The 19,625-nt window shown below is 43.2% G+C and overlaps 2 protein-coding genes across 2 annotated transcripts in view; both read left to right on the top strand.

The window, feature by feature from the left end:
- LOC102292418 (F-BAR and double SH3 domains protein 2) overlaps positions 1 to 7,645 on the top strand; it is a gene marked incomplete in the record, with an annotated part of 76,463 nt that extends 68,818 nt beyond the window's left edge. Inside the window, 6 exon segments of the mRNA XM_014330599.2 lie at positions 142 to 225; positions 370 to 547; positions 1,759 to 1,979; positions 2,488 to 2,680; positions 2,785 to 2,879; positions 4,037 to 7,645. Coding sequence (XP_014186085.1) covers positions 142 to 225; positions 370 to 547; positions 1,759 to 1,979; positions 2,488 to 2,680; positions 2,785 to 2,879; positions 4,037 to 4,129 — 864 coding nt within the window.
- Positions 7,646 to 7,803: 158 nt separating this feature from the next.
- LOC102312873 (NACHT and WD repeat domain-containing protein 2) lies at positions 7,804 to 19,559 on the top strand. Its single transcript, XM_005915951.2, has 10 exons — positions 7,804 to 7,987; positions 8,123 to 8,211; positions 9,030 to 9,137; positions 9,639 to 9,833; positions 10,079 to 10,220; positions 10,384 to 10,532; positions 11,066 to 11,410; positions 11,572 to 11,673; positions 11,799 to 12,594; positions 15,112 to 19,559. Exons 1-10 carry the CDS (start codon positions 7,906 to 7,908, stop codon positions 18,216 to 18,218), a joined length of 5,115 nt encoding a protein of 1,704 aa, XP_005916013.1. The 5' UTR covers positions 7,804 to 7,905; the 3' UTR covers positions 18,219 to 19,559.
- The last annotated feature ends 66 nt before the right edge of the window (positions 19,560 to 19,625 follow it).

Below are 19,625 nucleotides of genomic sequence, written 5' to 3'. Positions count from 1 at the left end.
CTTGCCTTGCCTATAAGGTCTGGCTACTCCCTTTTTCTGTCCTTTCACAACTGCTGACCTTTCCTCCTTTCATACTCTCCTACTCTCCTTCCCACTTTCTCTGTTTTTCTTTCTTTAACTCCCGCTGTGTCTCTTCCTCAGGCCTCCCAACCAGATGAGTTAACTATCGATGAACAGGAGATGTTGGAGGTCATTGAGGACGGAGACATGGAGGACTGGGTTAAGGTACCCGATCGCAGTCAAGTGCTGTAGATGTGTATCGCATTTTTTTTGCCAGTTGAATAATTTGATCGTTGTTGTGCTACTGTCTGTACTGACATGCTTTTTGGGGCTTCTTTTGTTGTTGTTGTTTATTTGTTTGTTTCTCAGGCACGCAATAAGGCAGGTCAGGTGGGCTATGTCCCAGAGAAATACCTGCAGTTCCCGACCTCCAACAGTCTGCTGAGCATGCTCCAGTCTCTGGCTACGCTCGATGCTCGGTCACACACTTCGTCTAACTCAACAGAGCCAGAGCTGCACTCGGGCTGCATAAACGGAGACACAAATAGTAAGTAACCCTGTAAGCACAGTTGCTGTGAAGGATTAATTAAACTTCATGGCAGTAGTTAAAGGAAAGAGGTTAATTCTAGTTGTACCCGTGTAAATGAGTTTTCACCCATAATGAGGTTATTGTGGGCCACTAACTGAGGCATTTTTCTCTTTACTGCTTCTGTAGAGTACACTGAGTACACTAAGCAGGGTATTATTGGAAAGGGGAAATGTAGGGGTTGCCCACTGAACCTTGCTGGGATGCTCTAAATAAACACCCTTGACCCTAATCATTTCAGTTCATTTACAATACTCTACAAGGGTCTTGAGCAATGCTTCATTTCTTTATATTTTGCATCCAAGGAGATCATTTTTAAAGTGGTCTTGAGCAATAGTTATTCAGGCTTTCCAGAGGTTTTCCAAAGACCATCAAATATTGTATTTCCATGTATGTTTGCACTTTTAATGAATCGCAGTACTGCATGTCAATGAACTAGAACCAGTGCCTTCTGTAAAAATCCTGTCTCATATTCAAAGAGAACAAAAAGAGAACAAGAGCGGATCATTAACCTGACTGTTAACTGTTAACTTTTGCTGTTTTATTTCTGCAGCCCTGTGGGTTGTAATCAACCAGCCAAAGTATTCACAAGTTCATTTAAAAGTAAATTAAACTGGTAGACATAAAGTTTGAGCTGAAATTCAAGACAGCCTTAAAAAAGGAGCTGGAGTTACTTGTACAGGCCGTACTTATCTGGTCATCAATGCAAACGATGCATAACTTAATTATTTCGTACAGCCAGAAACCTGCATTAATCGAGCTTTATTGGTCAAGCACCATTTCGCTGACAACAAAAACAAGGAGAGGAAACTGGGTGGTTGTAACTTTTGCTATATAAAACTCTTTATTTTATGTTATTTTTTAGTCTTTGCATGCTTCTTTACCTGCCTTATTTAAAACCTTATCTTCTCCTACTGTGCTCTTGCTCTTAATCTTCATCCGTTTTTCTTTTTATTACTTTGTATCTGCTGTGCCTGAATAGTTAGACCAGGCTCATGAGCAAATCCACTGCTGTTTGTATATCTTGTGCTCTCCAGCGGTGTATACCATTTTCTTAATAACAGTAAGGGCCCTGCAGACAAGAAACTGCATTTCCCTGAGAATAATTGTTCCGACGGTATACTTATAATTGTTTTTTCTCCCTCTCTCTCTATCGTCCTTTCTCTCTGCAGTGGTGTATGTGCGTGCACTTTATGATTACGAGGGTCAGGCGGATGAGGAACTCTCCTTTTCCGAGGGAGCTGTGATCCGCTTGTTGAGCCGTGACACTCAGACAGATGACGGCTTCTGGGAGGGGGAGCTGAACGGGCGGGTGGGCGTTTTCCCCTCCGTGTTGGTAGAAGATCTCACAGAGAATGGAGAGACCAGCGCGGGAGGGGCAGGTGACACACAGGTACAGTAACACCTGTACACACATGAATTAATCTCACAGATAACATACAAGTCATCTTAGGTAACAGGACTTACTCTAGACCTGAATGAGACATTTGGTCTTATCAGTGTTTTCTCAGGGGAGAAATACCAAAGACTGTGTGTAGTCGACTGTGCCAGTTTATACCCCTATCCCTTCCTCCTTTCCTGCTTGTTGTCCATTTGATCTATCAGCAAGTCAGAGTTCAAAAACAGTGCATTAGAACTGCTGTGTTTGTGCAGCATTCTGATAAAAAACCTGCACTGCAATCACAGAAAAGAGGTCTTATCTGTGCCACTGAGTGCTGCCCTATTAGAGGCTCAGCAGCAGGAAGGATATGGCCTCTCCCTTCCTATAAGCCTGTAGACATAACACGCAACCCAACATCTTTTAAGTGCTATGCAGGGAATGTTGGTTAAAAAAAGTATCCTGGTCAAGTTTTGTGTTGTAGCCCACTTTGTCTTTTCTTTATTTCCACCACTCTCTGTAGATCTCTCCTTCTTTGAAACTGCCATCTTCTCTGCCACCTCTTCCGCTGTACGACCAGCCTCCCATCAGTCCCTTCACCAGCCCCGAGACTTCCACCCCACCTCCTCTGCCACGTTCCCCTTCCGCTGCTCTTAATGGGGAGCACAAGCTTCCTCTGCCTGCCTCGTCACACAAAGGACCGCTGTCAGCTCACAGTAAGACAACCAATACAACAACAACCATGTTTAACGAAAAGTGAGATTTCTGAGGAAGTTAATCGGGGCTTTTAATTTGAAATTTTGTCTCGCTCACTCTGTAGATCAAAGCTCTGGCAGGAGTCCAGTATCTCCAGGATTTGCTAAGACTCAGCCGCCAAGATTCACTCCTGAAGGAGGCCCGGGCAAACTACGACCTGTTAGTATCAGTGTTACTCAAGAAGTGTTTTTTTGTGCACTGTGTGTGTGTGTGAGTGTTTGTGTGTTCGAGCTGTCTTTTTATTTCCTCCCATCTCTGGAAAGCACAGAGGGAATGCATCCAAATTTGCAAATGGATTAGATTTTAGTGGTCAAAGGTCTTTCTGGGTTTTTTATGGCTTTTCCCAGCAACAAAGACCTCTTCATCCTCATTCATACTACGCCACAGTAATTTAGCCATAGATAAACAAAAGCCCATGCTGTTTCACTCTATATGAAAACATTCATTCAGAGGGTAGGGTGCACAGCATTTCTTTATCACAGACAAAAAATGACATGTACGGCTGTAAACTGCACTTCCTTTTCTTTCAACAGACATCTGTTGAAAGAAAATCCAGGAGATGTCTTGAAAGATCTCTTTCAAGACATCTCCTGGATTAAAAGTGTAGTTGAACTTCTTTACACTGGTAGAAACGGGAGTTTCACTGGTCCGGCCCACATCCCCACCCTGCTGCTTAGTCTTTGCAAGTGGCTGACATCATTGCTAGCATTTACACTTGTGATGTTGTGCCTGTGTTACTTTGTAATTTTGCCACTGAAACACTAGTCGACGGTGAGGTTTCTCTCTTCAACTCAATTCATTGTCTTCTTCTCGATTAAAAAAAGGCATCAGAAAAAGAAGAGAAGCAAGAAATAAACGTTCACTGCGGGCCGCATCAGCGTGACGTGTAGTTAGATTACAGTGTATGTCACGGCACAGGATTTCACAGGGACTTAAAGAAACTAATGAAGAAAATAATCAGCAGATGAATGTATGACATATAAGTAACCGTCAATTTTTCGAAGATGGTTTGGCACGCTGTGCTCTGATGACATGTGAAGGATACTTAAGTGTTCGTTAAACTGTGTGACCTACAGATCCCAACAATAGGTTGAAAACACCGTTTTTTTTGTTAGAGTCTAAAAGCAGACAATTCCCTACTTTTCCTGTTCGTTGATAACACATTTGTGTCTCGCAGCAGGAAGTGAACATTTAACTGTTTGTCAAATTAAGAAAAGTAGGTCGTCCCTATTATCACCTTGACTTCAGTTTTTCTCACTTTGGCTTCTTTCTTTTCCTTACTCTTGTATTTAATGTGTTTTCTTTCTCCGCTGCAGGTGCGAGCCGCTCCTCCTCCACCCAAGCAGCACCCCCGCCGACAGCAGGAGAAGAGCGACAAGACGGAGGAGGTGGAGATCACGCTGGTGTGACAGACAAACAAACTGACAGCCGGTTATAGGCGCACAAACAGAAATGAAAACAGATGAAAGGCAGATGTATCCTACAGGCTTGGGAACTGAAGTGAAGTTAAATAAAGTGATGTGAAGTAAACTGAACTGAACCACGCTGACCCCTCCCCCCCGCCCCAATCTCCTGAACTCCTGGCAGCTCCGTATCTTCTCCCTTTGAGCTGAGGATGAGGAGAGCAGAGAGAGGGGACAAAGGCAGACTATCCGATGTAATAATCTCCGTATTAGCTTCCTAATGAAGTGCAGCAGTAGCCCACACACCCCCGATCCCTTCACCCTACCCCGTCCTTTCATTCTTGCCTTAAAACCTCACCTCATTGGGCAGCAAATCACACCACGGTGAAGCAGAGGAAGAATGTCAGGAGATGAGGAGGATGGGAAAAAGCTATTTGTGACAGATGACGGATTTGGCAAGTTTTCTGTTGTCAAGCTTTCCATAAGACCATTCATCTTTCTGCAGGAGCAGATCAGAGTCAATATTTAGATTTTTTCTCTTCCCAATAAATAATCATGAAGCACGAGAAAAGTTTTGAAGCCCCAAGAACTGACAAAATGTAGTAAAAGGTTATCAGACAAACCAAACATATAACTCAATACACTATAACTATAAAATTAGGGTGGGATGGAGGCAGATGATTGATTGTGGTGACCCCTAAAGGCAGAAGCTGACTTAAATGGCAGCCCACATGAACAGCTGATGGCTTAGTATGGATCTTGTTGGCAGATATCATACTGGATGCAATATTTACGTTGCTTTAGCCTCTTTACAGTTATCACACATCTGCAAGCCACTTTGCAACCCAGCTCATGCTTTTCATGCTGTGTGTGTGATTTGATCAATGGTCAGTGTTGCTTGCAGCGTCATGTACAGGTGTTGCTTCGGCCCAAAGAAGAGAGCCCAATCTAATTCAGTGCAGATGGAAATAAACAATCTGCTTTTTGCTACTGTATTCCCGGGGGCATTAGTTTTGCTTTAGTTTTTGTTTTTAAAAAAGTCTGATTCTTATCTGATACCTTTTCCTTACCTTTTGTGAGTGTTGTGGGCCCATCCAAAGAAAGCTGGCTGAAATGTAAGTAAAAACATGCCAGGTCTGTCACGTTTTTGGAGAGCAGTGGAGAACGAAGTGAACGACCAGGGAAATTGAGCGGTGTGCGTGGACGCAGTGTCCCTCTCCTTAGGCCTTCCCTCGTCATATATAGTCATTATCATCATACGTATTTAATGTGTAATAGTACAGTACATTACTGTCGTCATAGGAATGTTATGCTCAGCATTTCATATAAACTAACTCAGCTGAATGGAATACCATGTCTGATATGTAGTGGAAGTTTTATCTTCATCTTATACTGAAAGGGCATTGTAAATACAGCAGGAAGGAGAGCTCAAAGGAGGGAGAGGATGAAAGAAAACGAGAGATAAAGGAGGCTGGATCCTTCCCTCTGCTCTTAGCATCGCCTCTCTTCCCGTCCCTCCTTTACGTCTCTCCCTCTTTCCTCTAAAGACGATTCTGTCCATTGGCAGTCAGTGTGAATCAGTGACTATCATATACATACATACACACATGCAGATACATTATACGACAGATACAGTCTCTCATTCTGTGCGCCGTATGTCTGTATCACTGATTGGTTCAGAGATGCGCTGCTGGTGCTTTTAAAGGCACTCAAATTGTTGGTATTCACTATGTGGCAACAAAGAAAAGTTTTATTTCAGATGATGTAGACACAGGAAAGTATTTGTGGCCGGGACTTCTTATTAGCACAGAACTGTATAGTTTTCATCCCTCTCATGCCGATTTGTTCACTGTTCAGTTCAACTAAGACGCACGTTTACTTGACGCTCATTACATTTGCAGGTATAATTTTTCTCTCGTCTTGCCAAGCAAAGCCACCACATCTTGTGTCCTAATGCTAGAAACAGAAAACAGAAAGAGGTGTGTAAAGAAAAAAAATCAAACTAAATGGACAGAACTAGCAAATGACATTCAAATGGAGCTAAGTACAAATCTTTTGTGTGTGTTTTTTTTTACTCAAAGTAAATAAATGCCCCCATTTCCCTTTACATGGCCATAAAGCCTTTGAAACTCCTTGCCTGAAGGGCAGCGTAGCACTTTTATTAATTTCTACCTTACTTGGAAAGTAGCAGTACCCTCATATAGCATCGGCACGGGTGGCAAAGACTCTGATGAATCCTTGTTGTTAAAATGATTCAGAGTTGTTCTTTTTAAGCTGATCCTATGGACTTTTTTTGTTTCAGTGTGACTGATGCTTAAAAAACAAAACAAACACAAATAAAGATCTCCACTCTTCCAGCTCTTCCAAAGAGGTGGAGAGACGACTGTGAACAGTGAAATTCGCTGTTCTCCTTTATTTCTAAGAACAAAACAAACAAAAATTACAGAAAGCGATGCGTTTGAATGAATCATTTTCTTTTTTTGGTCTCGAAATAGGCCTGGGTGTTTATGAGTGTGATTGTTTATAAGAGAGAGAGGAGGAATTTTAATCTAATCTGTGTTTGACTCTTAAGATATGTCCCAGTTCCTCACTGCAAATGAACAAGTTTGGAGAGCGTTTGCACGGAATAAATTGCAAAGTAGAGTATTGTCCAAATTGTCAGCAGGAGATAAAACTGAACATTCAGGCAGTAATCCTCTTTCTTTGTCTCAGATAACATCCCTACTGCAAAACAAAAACAAAAGAAGAACTGTGGATAATGGAGATTAATATTAAATTTAAAACTCTTAGCATTACTATGTAGTGTTGCACTGGAGCACATCTTCAGGTCTCCTGTAAGAAAAGTCTTAATCTGGAAGCAAATCGATTGTTTTCCCCGGTGGAGGTGATTTCTAAAAGGAGAAGTAAGAAGTGAAACCACAACATTTTGTGTAGCATTCATCCTAGCAAACTTCAGCATGCTGGAATTAGTTGCATTTTTAGATACGACCCTCTGCTCTTCTGCTGTTGTACGGACTAGCATTGACTTGTGACAGTGTGGTCAAGGCGACTTGGAACAGCAGCCTGTCCTTGATCTCTCTGAGATCTGATTTTTACTGGTTTTCGAACTTGTTTTGAAGTTTATGGTTTTTCAGCATCCGCAGACATTCCCGTTATACTTCCTCAGTCAGTCTGTCATATATAAAATTGACATTTCATTGCCAGTTGCCACTTTGAAGACGGATCGTTTCCCATCTTTAACAGTCTCTTTGGTCCGCGACAGTGTTTAATTATTTGGTATGGTTTTTATGTTTTAAATGACACTTTATTTTTCCTTATGTGGATTCAGAGTAGCACAGCTGCCGTTATTATTAACGATGTGGTGGAACAACTGGCCTCTCTCTTTAATAGACTGTTGCCATGGTGACAATATTGAGAACAGGTGCAAAAGTCTTTCTGCATATTATTATTGGATGTACAAAAAACGACAACAAAAAAACAAAGTTTGTATTTATTGTGTACAAATGTTAATTAATAAAAAATATGGAAAAGTTGAAAAGTTGCACACATCGATTTTTTCAGACTGAGCGTGTTTGTGTGGATGTTTGACCAAAAGTGGGTGTGATCATGATAACACGCTCCAGAGCACCCGAGGCCAAACTTCCTGAGCGGAGCTGCAGGAACATGAGACACAGCAGCAGAGACGACACAGAGCTGCTCTCCGTTTGGGACGCGCGATAAGTTCCTGCCAGGAGTTTTCCCTCCTTGTGTTTTGTTATTTGAACAGCAGCTGTTTATCAGGCATGCACACCGGAGGAAAATCCCCTTTGGATTCTGGCTTCAGCACATCTTGTGTGAAAATCTACCTGTGCTCCAACCCAGAAGGTAGGCAGTGATTCCTAATATGAAAGGCAGCTGTAACTAGGTGTGTTTTTAAAAAATATGCATGTTAGATTGTATCATGTTTTCTTGTGTCATTTGAGTTCTTGTTAAGGTGCATCCTGTTTGTGTTGTGTACAGACAGCGTGGTGGAGCGTAGAGCTCTGAGGGACAGTGTGTTCCCCAGATTCAGAGAGCACTGCAGACACTCGCTGGGACTGGATGTCAGGGTGAGCACACACTTTACTTTTTTAAAACCTTCCTGCTGCATCGAAAACATGTCAGTGAAACAGTAGATGTGAGTGTGCGTGTGAGTTGTGTTTTTCTTGGGAATTCTTTCTGTTCTTTTAAAGCCATAAACAGGCTAAGGAAGGATGTGGGCACTGTTGCTTTATACATTAAAACGAGATTACTTTAATGGCATAAATGCTCACACTAATGACTTTTAGTGCTGGGAAGAGAACTAGATATGGTCCACTGGAGGACACGTTGTAAAACTGCTTTGCTTTAAGGTTGTTTGTAATTAAATTAAAGGGTTTTTTTTACTCTTTATAGAAAGATTCTTGAAATGTGCATCTCTTTATTAGAGAAACAAGATAGAAAACACAAAATCTTGAAGCTATAAAAGTAAAGTCTCATTAATATTCCGTGTGGTCCATCACAAAGACACCCATGCGTAATGTCGCCAGCGACGGGGGGGTGACAGCAGTAGCATTTTAGCTGCTTGCAGGTATTCGTACTTTTAGTCTTCCACCGTTTTCCCTGAGGCCACTGATGCAGTCAATAACGTGCCTTAATTATATCTGACAACAAAGAGAATGAGCAGCTGTGAGGCGACTGTCTGTGTTGGTTTTCGTTCATGTGTATTAAATAAACATTGGGACAGTTCAGTCAGCACATTGTGGTGTGTGCAATCAGCAGACAGAATAAAGAACGCGATGCCTCACCCCACCTTAGACGCTTGCTCTCACTGGATCTGGGCTCAGCTTTCTTGATTTGTTATTTCCACTCCACATTTTTTAACTCTTGAGTGTGTTTATGTCGGCAGGTGATAGACCCGTTTGAATCCAGTGATCCCAGTCGCTGGCCAGATGAAGACACCAGGCATCAGATGATACATGAATGCAGAGGAAGCTCAGCTGGACCTTTTTTACTGGTAAATAAAGTCCTTGGGGAGAATCTCAAGTGTAAACCAACAGGATCTCAGACTGACCCTTACTTCTCAGTACAATGAATGATGACATGCTCTAAAGGACATCAGCACCTTGCCATGAGTTGTAGTCAAAGTTTTATTGTTGAATTTTATCAGTTTTTAGTATTATGAACTTTAAAAATAAAAGCTTTTCACCCTTTCTGGAGTATGCTGGACTTTGCAAAGTCATCTACACTGTGCTATGTTTGTTCTCCTTTTTAAATTAAACTTATCATCACGGCTGCAGAACAGTTCTGTCATTGAGCCGTGTCAACAAATGGACAAAATAATAGAAACACTTTCCAATATAAGTAAAAGACACAAAATCACACGTGTAGCATCACACAGTTGTCTCTTAAGCAGATGTTCTGTATAGTAATCAGCTTAATAAATTACCAGCTTACCATACTAAACAATAGTTCCCCGTGCTGTTGTTCCTCCTGTGACCACACGGTGGTGCTGCAGGCTCTGGTAGGACATCAGTATGGCACAGCCCGTGTGCCCGCTCAGGTGGAGGTGTCAGAGCTGCAGTTGCTGCTGCAGCAGTGTCAGGAGGCTGGCGTCAGTACACAGGAGCTGGAGAAAGTTTATCAGAGGGACGAGAACACCATCCCTACGACCTACTGCCTGAGAGCTCCGCACAGACGCAGCTATTCTCTGGTAATTAAAGTCGATGGTATAATTTTATGACTTTATTTTTTTAATTATGAACTAGAATGTTATATAATATAAAGTAATGCGATTTCAACTTGTGTTATGCATCATTTAAAATCTTATTGAGGTTTTAGAAACATCCCATCGAATCACACATTCTGTCCTTAAATCAAGTACATTGTGTTTATAGTGTATGTGAGGATGATTTATATTTATAATGCTTTAATAAACTGGATATTTTCCCTCCGCAGCAGGAAAGAAATAAGGTGAAGGAGGAAAGCAAAACCAAGACTAAAGAGGAAGAACTGAGGAAGCTGTTTCAGGCAGCTGTGAGTCTGTGTGTCCAAAGTGGCAGCATGACCCCAGAGAGGGCCAAAATCTTCTACAGATCAGGTGAAATACCCCACATAGCTGTGTGTGTGTGTGTCAAGTCATTTGTCATAATCCACTGTTGTTAGTGTCATGGGCAGCCTGTGTCTATGCCTTGGAATATCTCCTGTAGCTGGAAGGAATTTTTGTTGTGTAAGTAAACATTTGCTTTACCACTTGTCTCCAGCCCTCGATGCAGATCTGCGTTATGCTCTGGAAAGCTGTCCTGAGAGTGACATCGGCAGACGCTGCTTGGTCTATGTCCACAAGATCATCAATGCAAAAGCAGAGAGACAAAAGGGACCTGTGAAAATACAACTACAGTCAAAGTTGGAGGTAAAAGCCATGTGTAGTAGATGCACAACAGACCCGACCACGTTTCCATGTTTTTCACCATCTTTATTGACGCGGTTGCTGTACACAATCACGCAGCTGCGGCTTTCCAGTCGCCAGCCGAATATACACTCCAACAACAACAACCTTATAGCAGTCACTCAGCACAGACTTTTAGACCCTGTAAAGTTGAGGCACACAACGATGTGTCCCACTGGTAAAGTTTCTGGGCTGCCTTTCCTCATAACAGCCATCCCTCAAGACTTTCTCCATTTGAAGCAATGCATTATGAGGGATTGTAACATCTAGTCCTCATACTGAATAAGCCGGCGAGGCCTGCAGGTGCATTTGCAGACCACGCCCCGCCACACCATGTTTAATTATGGGAGACGTCAGGAAAAGGATGAACTAAAATAAAGTTTAATCTTTCTGACCACTCTTGAAACTTTATTTTACTAAAGGGATATGTAGAATTCACAATTTGTACCCTTTTTATTTAAGTCCACTGTGAAAAGTTCCCTCTTCTTTATTTCCAGGATGCCACTCTGAGTTCATCACCCACTAACGAAAAGTTACTGTCAGAGCTGTGTGAGTGCTTCCTCCCTCATCTCGTCACTTCCCGCCAACTTCTAGTCTACACCATCACCACAGAGTGCGACCGCCGCCATGGTTACACATCAGCTAGGAGGCGCGGCTATGCTGATTCTCTGTGCCAGCAGGTGTACTGTGACCTTGTGCAGATGACTGACGGTCTGAACGTTTCTCAAAGCGCAGAACCTTCTCCTCTCTGTGACGTTTTATCCCGAGAGCAGGCCGAACAGGAGCAGCTGTGTGACATCCTCAGTCGGTTTTATGACGTCATTCAGCCCGAGGAGGAAAAGGTCAGGATGGTTTTAGCCTTTACAGACTAAAATATTTACATTGACAATACAGGCACTTTTGTTCTGTGTGCAGTTAGAAATATTAAAACATGACATGTTTGTATAATTCATTTTTCCTTATTTATACACCTGCAGCATAGTTCTGCTCTTATTGGTTGCAGGTCAGAGCCTATGTGAAGCAGAGGTACCATCAGTTCCCTCTGGTAGTGACCGGAGGCCCGTGTACAGGAAAGACGGTCCTGCTAGCACACTGCACTCAGCAGGTAGGTGGACCAAAGGGAAATTTGAAGCAGGCATATAGTGTTTATATATAATTTGTAATAAGAATTTGTGCCTTTTGTGTGCATATGTTTCACTGACGCTTAAAGCTATCTCTCTCTTTCCACAGATGAAGCACTGGCTTGCAGACAGCGATCCTGTGGTGATCAGTTTTTTCTGCAACCTATCAATTAATGCTTCACCAAAGCATCTGCTTTCGAGCTTGTGTTATCAGATATCCTGCAGATATCTCACTGACTCCTTGTCTAAGCAGGATGCTAGCCACTGCAGTGACCTGGATGATCCTGGCAGTACCACCGACCCCAGAGAGGTCACATCCAGCTGTAGCCAAACATCTGTTTTGGATTCCCAACATGAGGGCGGCACCAAAAAGCATGTTTCTGACTGCAAACAAAGCTGGAGTACCGCTCAACATCCAGATCAAAGACAGCTGGATTTTGGCAACATAAAACCCGACGCTTGTCTGTCTGAGCTTAAAGAACACCTCTCATCCCTCATCAGCCACCTGCCTTCAACTGAAAAGCCTCTTGTCCTTATTCTTGATGGATTAGATCAACTCAAAAACAACACTGGTCTTCAAATCATTGAGTGCCTTCCCAGGCCCCTTCCTCCCGCTGTCAAACTCATCGTCACAGCTTCCTCCAATCGAGAACACTTCCTGCAAGCCATAAAACTACACTATGCATCTCAGAGTGTATCAGAGGACATGTGTACAGGAAGGTTGTGTATACAGTTGGGACTGGTGGACAGGAAACAGAGCGTACAGATGCTGGCGTCTCTGCTGAAAGGTTCAGGAAGGAGGGTGACGTCTGGACAACAAGCTCTGGTCAACCAGGCTCTCGCTCGCTGTTGTCTGCCGCTCTATGCTCGCCTCCTTCATGCACACACCTCGCTCTGGCGCTCTGGTATTACTAATAGAGTAAACAAAAATACAGTTTCTCAAAGGAATAAGTCTTGTTTTCAGAGCTACAAATGCCACACAAAGACTAAACCCACATGTGATGTGGGTCACTTACAGTCATGTGAAAAAGAGCGTTATAACTAAGTACACCCTTATTGCTTCACAGGAATAGCCAGACGCTGCTAAGCATGCTAAGGTGATCATCAGCAAGTGTGAACACCTCTATAAAAGTTTTGGCAGTTTGCTGGTCTGGAGTCTTATCACGATACTAGAATCGCAACAGAAGCTGGAAACTGCAAAAACAAACAAACCAAAAAAACAAGATACACGAGATACATCTCAGACTCTCGGGTCTCAGTTAGCATGTTAAATGTACAGTAAAGTTAGAAACAGTCCGAACAAAAATGGTTAGCTTGGAAGGGTTACCAGGAGAAAGTCTGTTCTCTCTACAAAGACAGCAAGACTTAGCTTTGCAAAGTTACATCTGAACAAACCACAAGACTTCTGGAACAAGCACAGTGGTGGAGGTGTGATAATAATTTGGGCTTGTTTAGCAGAAACAGGATCTGGGCACGTTGCAGTTGTCTGATTTGACCATGAATTCCTCTGTATATTAAATACTTATGTTGCAGGACAATAATCATCATGTAGCACCAAATCTACAACAGAATGGCTGAAAAAGAAAAGAATAGAGGTCTTGCAAACAGCCCAGTCAACGTCCTCAACCTGACTGAAATGTTGTAGCGGGATCTTAAGAGAGCTGTGCGTAAATGAATGCCCACAAACCTCAATGAACGGAAGCACCATTCTCAAGAAAAAGCAGGCAGAAATTCATTCACAACTCCTGCAAGTCATCAAACTACATGATGTATCTCACAGTGCATCGGAGGATATGCGGACAGGATGCGGTCGACCAGGTTGCCACTGCCATTCTGTGCTTGATTCCTGCATGCGCACACCTCACGACGTGAGACGCTGATAAAGTCACACTTCAAGCTGTTGCTGTTACAGTTTTTTCTGAATGCTTAAACCCTAACTGTGATTCCTGTAGCACAATCTCTAAAACTATTCAGACTTATAGCAAAACCACTCACTGAGTTTGCAAAACTAAAAGCACAAAAACTGCTTTGCACTCAGTTTGCAATTTTGTAACACACACTTTGCAAAACTGTAGGCACAATTCACTGCACAACACTCAATTACCAAATTTCCAACACACTCCTAGCAAAAGTATACACATGTATGGCTATCATTAACACTAATTTGCCAACTGTCTGGCACACTTTCACATGTGAAAACTTTTTTAGATAATTAGTTCACTTTGCAATCAGCCTAAGCACTATAATACAGGTAAGCTGTGTGTGCGGAGTACAATGGAGGGAGCAGAAAGAGTGAGAAGTAGAGGAGGCCGAGGAAGAGGACGTGGAGGTGAAGAAGTAGGATGAAGAGGACGACAAGGACAAGGAGGAGCAAGAGGAAGACGAGGAGGGGGGAGAGGAAGGGTAGGAAGAGTAAGAAATAGAATTGCTGATGACATCAGAGCTACAATAGTGGACCATGTAATCAACCGTGGAATGACCCTGAGGGTAGCTGGCCAACGGGTCCAGCCTAACTCGAGCCGCTACACTGTAGCAAGTACCATAAGGACATCTTGAAATGAGAATCGGTTAGTACAGTCACTTCGCACAAAGATTTGTAGCACTGCCATATGCCAATGAGAAACACACCAATACCATTGATGTAAAAATACTGAAATTGTTACTTTACAGAATTGCTAGATGACCAGATGCTGGGGGCAGAGGAAGCATGTTCACTGCAGACCAAGTAACCCATATAGTCATTATGGCGATTGCAAATAATCCTATACTTGGAAATAAACACTTGTGTTTGTTTTGATGTGTTTGAATAAACACCAGTACTTGAAGTTTGGATCCCTCTATGCTTATGGATCTATGACAGAAGTATGAGCTCAAACTGACATAGCCTACCTTGTGCACAGAGAAAGCAAAAGCCAGATGTGTTTTGTATTCATACCATCAGTGTGCAGTTGGCGCATTGTGTGCTTAGTAGATGATGGCTTGTGTGTACTGTTTGATACGGAAACACCAGTTTTACGAAGGTGTGAAGAGTTAATCTAGCTGTGTTTGCTTTTGCAAGAGAACTACAATGTTTTGATTATTGGGTGACAGGTTTTCTTATTTGTGTGAAGAGTTTTGCAAAATTAGCCAATAGTTACAAAAAATGTGCTTAAGCAATCAGAAAAAACTGTAAAGGTGTTTTTTCAAGCTGCTGAATCATGGGGTGTACTGAGTTTGTCACAAAACTGCATGGAGTCCCATGAAAGTGCTCTTTTCCACATGGCTGTGTGTTTTTCATAGATTTGTTTTTGAATAATAATGAAATTATTTAGATCAGAGTACTTTTGTCTTCACAAGTTGCATTTTTTGAAATACCCCCCCAAAAATCAGGATAGCACCACTTGGCCTTTTAAATAATTCTCCTCTTCTCTCCTTGTCTTCAGATTCCGATGTGACTGAGTCATCTCTCCCCGATGGCGTTCATTCATCTATTTCTGCGCTCCTGGATCACCTTGAGCAGAAACATTTCTCTTCCATCGTGGCTCGCACCGTCTCTTACCTCACCATCTCCAGGTCTGGGCTCACAGAGGCTGAGCTCGCCGATCTGCTGTCCATTAAGGAAGATTTGCCACACAAAGGCTCTTCATTTAAGATGACAGTCCCACAAGTCGATGTGGAGAGACTTCTTTTGGATTTAAAGAGCTTTCTTATCCAACGGAAAGTTGCAGGTTCCCTGGTTTTGTTCTGGGTGAGCAGGCATTTCAAGTTGGTCGTGGCGAAAAGGTATTTAGACGCTCCTGATGTAAGAAGAAGGCTTCATTCTGAGATGGCCGACTATTTTAGTGGACAGACGTCAGGCGTAAACAAGGATGCAGCCTTAAAAACACACACAGACACTCGGCAACCCAGCCAGCCGTTTGTATTCACTTCAATCAAAGGTGGTGGTCGGGTGAATGTGAGAAAAATCGTAGAACTGCCGTATCACCTGCAGCAGAGTGGCAGGTGGAAGGAGTTTGAGTGCGTGCTGTTGCTGTCATTTGGGTTTCACCAGGCTATGGTTCGAGCTGGTCTTCTTGGAGATCTGCTAGCTATGTTGGAGACTGAAGAGGAGTCATCTCAGGTTAAGTTTGTAAGAGAAAGACTGCTACTAGCAAGCACATTGAAGTCTTCTGCTTGCTTCCTGCAGAGCTCACCTCTGCAGCTGCCCTCAGTGATGGAGACAAACCTCCTCCCCTATTTGGAGGTCTTTCCTGCTCTTGAGGGTTATGTCAGGGAAATCAAGGAAGGGAGAGGAAGTGGATTAGAAATAGTGCTTTGCCCCAGTCCTCCCTGTGTTCCCCACATTCAGTACTTAAAGTACGATGACATAAATAAGGGCGTTTGTGTCAGAGAGATCGCCGGTACAAAGTGTGGGGTTGTTGCCGAGATCACAGATGAAGGCTCTGCTTGGATTTGGAAAGGGTGTGGATATGATGTGGCCAAACTGTCACTCAGATGCGAGCAGACAGAGTTAAAGTTTGCAGGCGTGAAGAGCAGCGGTCCGTTCCTCCTGCTTTCCACAAGCTGCAGCAAGCTTTTCGTGTGGGATGTGGAAGGCCCAGAAAAGTTTCTCGAGGTCAAAGACCCTTTTAAAAACACGTGCGAGTCGAGCGAAACACCCAGCAACATCGAGGGATTCGTCGCACATCAGAAAACGCTGTCCGTGTGGTGGAAAGATGAGAGTTTTGTGAGCGTGTTTGACATCTCCAGTGAAACCCTAACTCATTTCCAGTGTCAGAGCCCTGTGACCTGTTCAGTGTTCTCCTCTGATGGTTTTTTCATGTACTGTGGGCAGGAGGAAGGCACAGTGTCCGTATTTGACATGAAATCCAGCAGTCTGCTTAGCACCTGCTCAAACTCAAACCACAGCGCTGTTACGCTGATCATCCTCCATGAAGACAAGAGGGAAATGGCATGTGTTGATAGGACTGGAAGTGTAGCTTTATGGGACGTGGCAGCCAATACACAACCACCCAGACTTATGAAAGAAAGTTTCACTCAGGGTTACTCTACTAACATACTCAGTACAGATTATTGCAGTGAAATCAATACTCTTTTGATGTGTCAAGCCCACCAGGCTTCACTGTGGGATACTTGTAACTGGGAGCTGTGGGACCAGTTCTTGGCTCCACAGGGAAGAGCCTTCACTCAAGCTGTGCTCTCCCAGGATGGCCATCTTTTCCTGGCTTTGTTAGACACTTGCACCTTTATCTTGGTGTGGAGGGTCAGCAGTGGGGAGTGTGTGCTCTCCTTAGAAACGAACAAGCAGCCACACACACTCCTCAAAATGGCCTCAGATGTCATTTGTGTCAGTCACGATGGCTGCCTGACAGTGTGGGACTCCGAGATGATTGATGCTGCAGGAAGTGCACAGAAAATGGGCGGTGGAGTAAAGGAGGTGGTGGTGGAGCAAACAGGCGTGTGGTTCTACACCAGAGATGGGTCGGAGAAGGTGTGGAAGTGGAGTCTAGACACGGGACTTCCACATGTTAACTTCCTGCATACTGGGCCTGTGGAAAAACTGCAGCTTTCCCCAAACGGCATCCACCTGGTGTCACTCTCGGCTGGAGATATTTACGTGTGGCGGACGGAAACAGGTGAAAATATCCTCCGCATCGGTGGCAGCAGAGCTAGAGACATCCTGATCACCCCTAATAACAACTTTGGAGTGAGCATTTCTGAGCGAGGTCTCTCGCGGGTTTTCAAGCTTGCACAAGGAAATATCGTATGCAGCATCCACCCATACCTATCTGATGCTCAGGTTTCACCTGAGAGCACCTACCTGCTCGGTTGTTGCCATGGAGACCTGCTGGCTGCCAGTCTGTGGTCGGGCTCGATTAGCAAACGTTTCTCCTGTGTGGAAAGCTCTGAGGAGGTTGTCGCTTTCCAAACTCTTTCACAGCACCCAGAATTTGTGGTTGTGATGGCGGCCTCAGGGACGGTGTACACGTGGAAGGTGGCAGAGGAGACTGTGTGCTGGCACTTTCAGCTGCCACACATGTTTCACTGTCAGCCTGAGGACTTCCAAATGTCCTCCAATGGCAGCTACGCACTGCTGTCCATTGACAGCGGCGCAATTAACCTCTTAAATCTGTCTCGAGTCACACTGTGCTCATTCAAAGTCGAGGGTCCTGTCATTAAAGCCTGCCTGGACAAAACTGGACACTATGTTGCTTACATAACCACGCCCTCCGGGCTGGAGGACAGCTGTGACTGCTACCTGCATGCGAGGCCCATCCTCCGAGTCACGCGACTTTCAGATGGGGAGAGATTAGGAGCTGTGCATCTGTCTAAGAATCCACTAGCTCTGGTTATTTGTGAGCAGCACTGTGTGTTTGTGGGCTTTGGGGATGGGTCTGTAGGTGTGTACTACATTTCAGATGTCACAGTCGATGAGGATGAGCCAATCAGGTGCTGGGAAGATCCTAGCGTCCAGCTGAAGCAATGTCCCTTTGACAGGACGCCATTCAGCTGGTTTCCTCAAGACACACCAAATGTTACATGGGCTTAAGATTATTATATGATTCTGAACAAAGAATGTGCAAATTTTAATATTAGACAAAGATCATCTGAGTCAATAGAAAATGCAGCTTTTATTTACCAATTACATTGATTGAGGGAAAACAGCTATCCAACTATACATGACCCTGTGAGAAATAGTAATTCCCCCCTTGTTAAATCATGAATTTACCAGCCCTGATTACTACCAGACCTTTTGAATTAAGAAATCACTTAAACAGAACCTGTCTGACAAAGTGAAGAAGGCTAAAAGATCTTAAAAAGCAAAGAAACTTAAGAAAACATAGTCACTGACATCTATCAGTCTAGAAAGGGCATTTGGACTAACACAGAGATACGTCATCCACAGCTGTAAAACGGTGAAGGAGTGGTCGACATACCAATGACTCATCCAGGAAGTCACAAAAAACAAATCCCACCTTTCACAAACGTTTTGTGTGGGATGCAAAAGGCTCAGAAAAGTTTCACGAGGCCAAAGAGCCTTTTAAAAACACATGAGTCGAGCGAAACGCCCAGGAACATCGAGGGATTCGTCACGCATCAGAAAAAGCTGTCTGTGTGGTGGAAATATGAGATGTTATAACAAAGGGTCGTCTCACATTTACCAAAGAACATCTCGACGATCCCCAAGACTTTTCGGAGCATGTTCTGTGGACTGATGAGACAAAAGCTGAACTTTTTAAAAGGTTTGATCTGGTGTAAAACTAACACAACACATAAAAAAAGAACCAACAGTCAAACCTGGTGGTTTGTGGTAGTGTAATGGTCTGGGGCTGCTTTGCTGCTTCAGGATCTGGACGAGTCACTGTAACTGATGAAACCATGAATTCTGTTGTTAGCAGTTAATAGGTTAACTTTTTAACACAGGGCCAGATAGATCACACAATGAAGAGCGTCATATTATAAATTCTTGTAAGTACATAATACTGTAAACTGTATATATCGATGTATAAATATTAAACATGTTTGGTGTATGCTGGCACAGGCAGGAGATTTGCTGCAATTATCTAAAACCAAACTGTCTGATAAATCTCTTTTTGTGTGTATTTTGTAAACACAACACCACTTTGGCATGAATGCATCATGGTTTGTATTCCCAATAACTGCTGTTCTCTTAAATAAAAATTTAAAAAAGATAAAAATAGCTGCTCTGTGTTAAAAGAACTGATTGTTACTGAAAGTATACACAGTAGTTTATTTATTTGGTATCATCCTCCTCCACATTTATTCGTGATGCCTTCAAGTTCAACCTCGTAAAGTGGAGCACTTTTTTGTTTTGCATTAGCTGCTTTTGGAAAGAACAAATTGTGCACCCTGTAGCCTAGAAATCTTTATTATATTAGTTAATTAATTAAATAATTGCATTAATGACAGTTTTAGACACGGTAGCCCTAATAAA

This window comes from Haplochromis burtoni, unplaced genomic scaffold (genome assembly GCF_018398535.1).
Source record: "Haplochromis burtoni strain Fernald_Lab_line unplaced genomic scaffold, NCSU_Asbu1 Contig_15, whole genome shotgun sequence".
In the NCBI taxonomy this organism is placed as follows: domain Eukaryota; kingdom Metazoa; phylum Chordata; class Actinopteri; order Cichliformes; family Cichlidae; genus Haplochromis; species Haplochromis burtoni.
Note: the sequence above shows the minus strand (reverse complement) of the source record. Positions and strands in the feature narration are given on the sequence as shown.

Excerpts from the sequence above, each read along its gene's own strand:
- LOC102312873 (XM_005915951.2), top strand. The coding sequence starts at position 7,906 with ATGCACACCGGAGGAAAATCCCCTTTGGATTCTGGCTTCAGCACATCT. Across the intron at positions 8,212-9,029 it reads CGCTGGGACTGGATGTCAGG|GTGATAGACCCGTTTGAATC; the intron begins GTGAGCACACAC and ends TTATGTCGGCAG. Across the intron at positions 10,533-11,065 it reads AACTACAGTCAAAGTTGGAG|GATGCCACTCTGAGTTCATC; the intron begins GTAAAAGCCATG and ends CTTTATTTCCAG.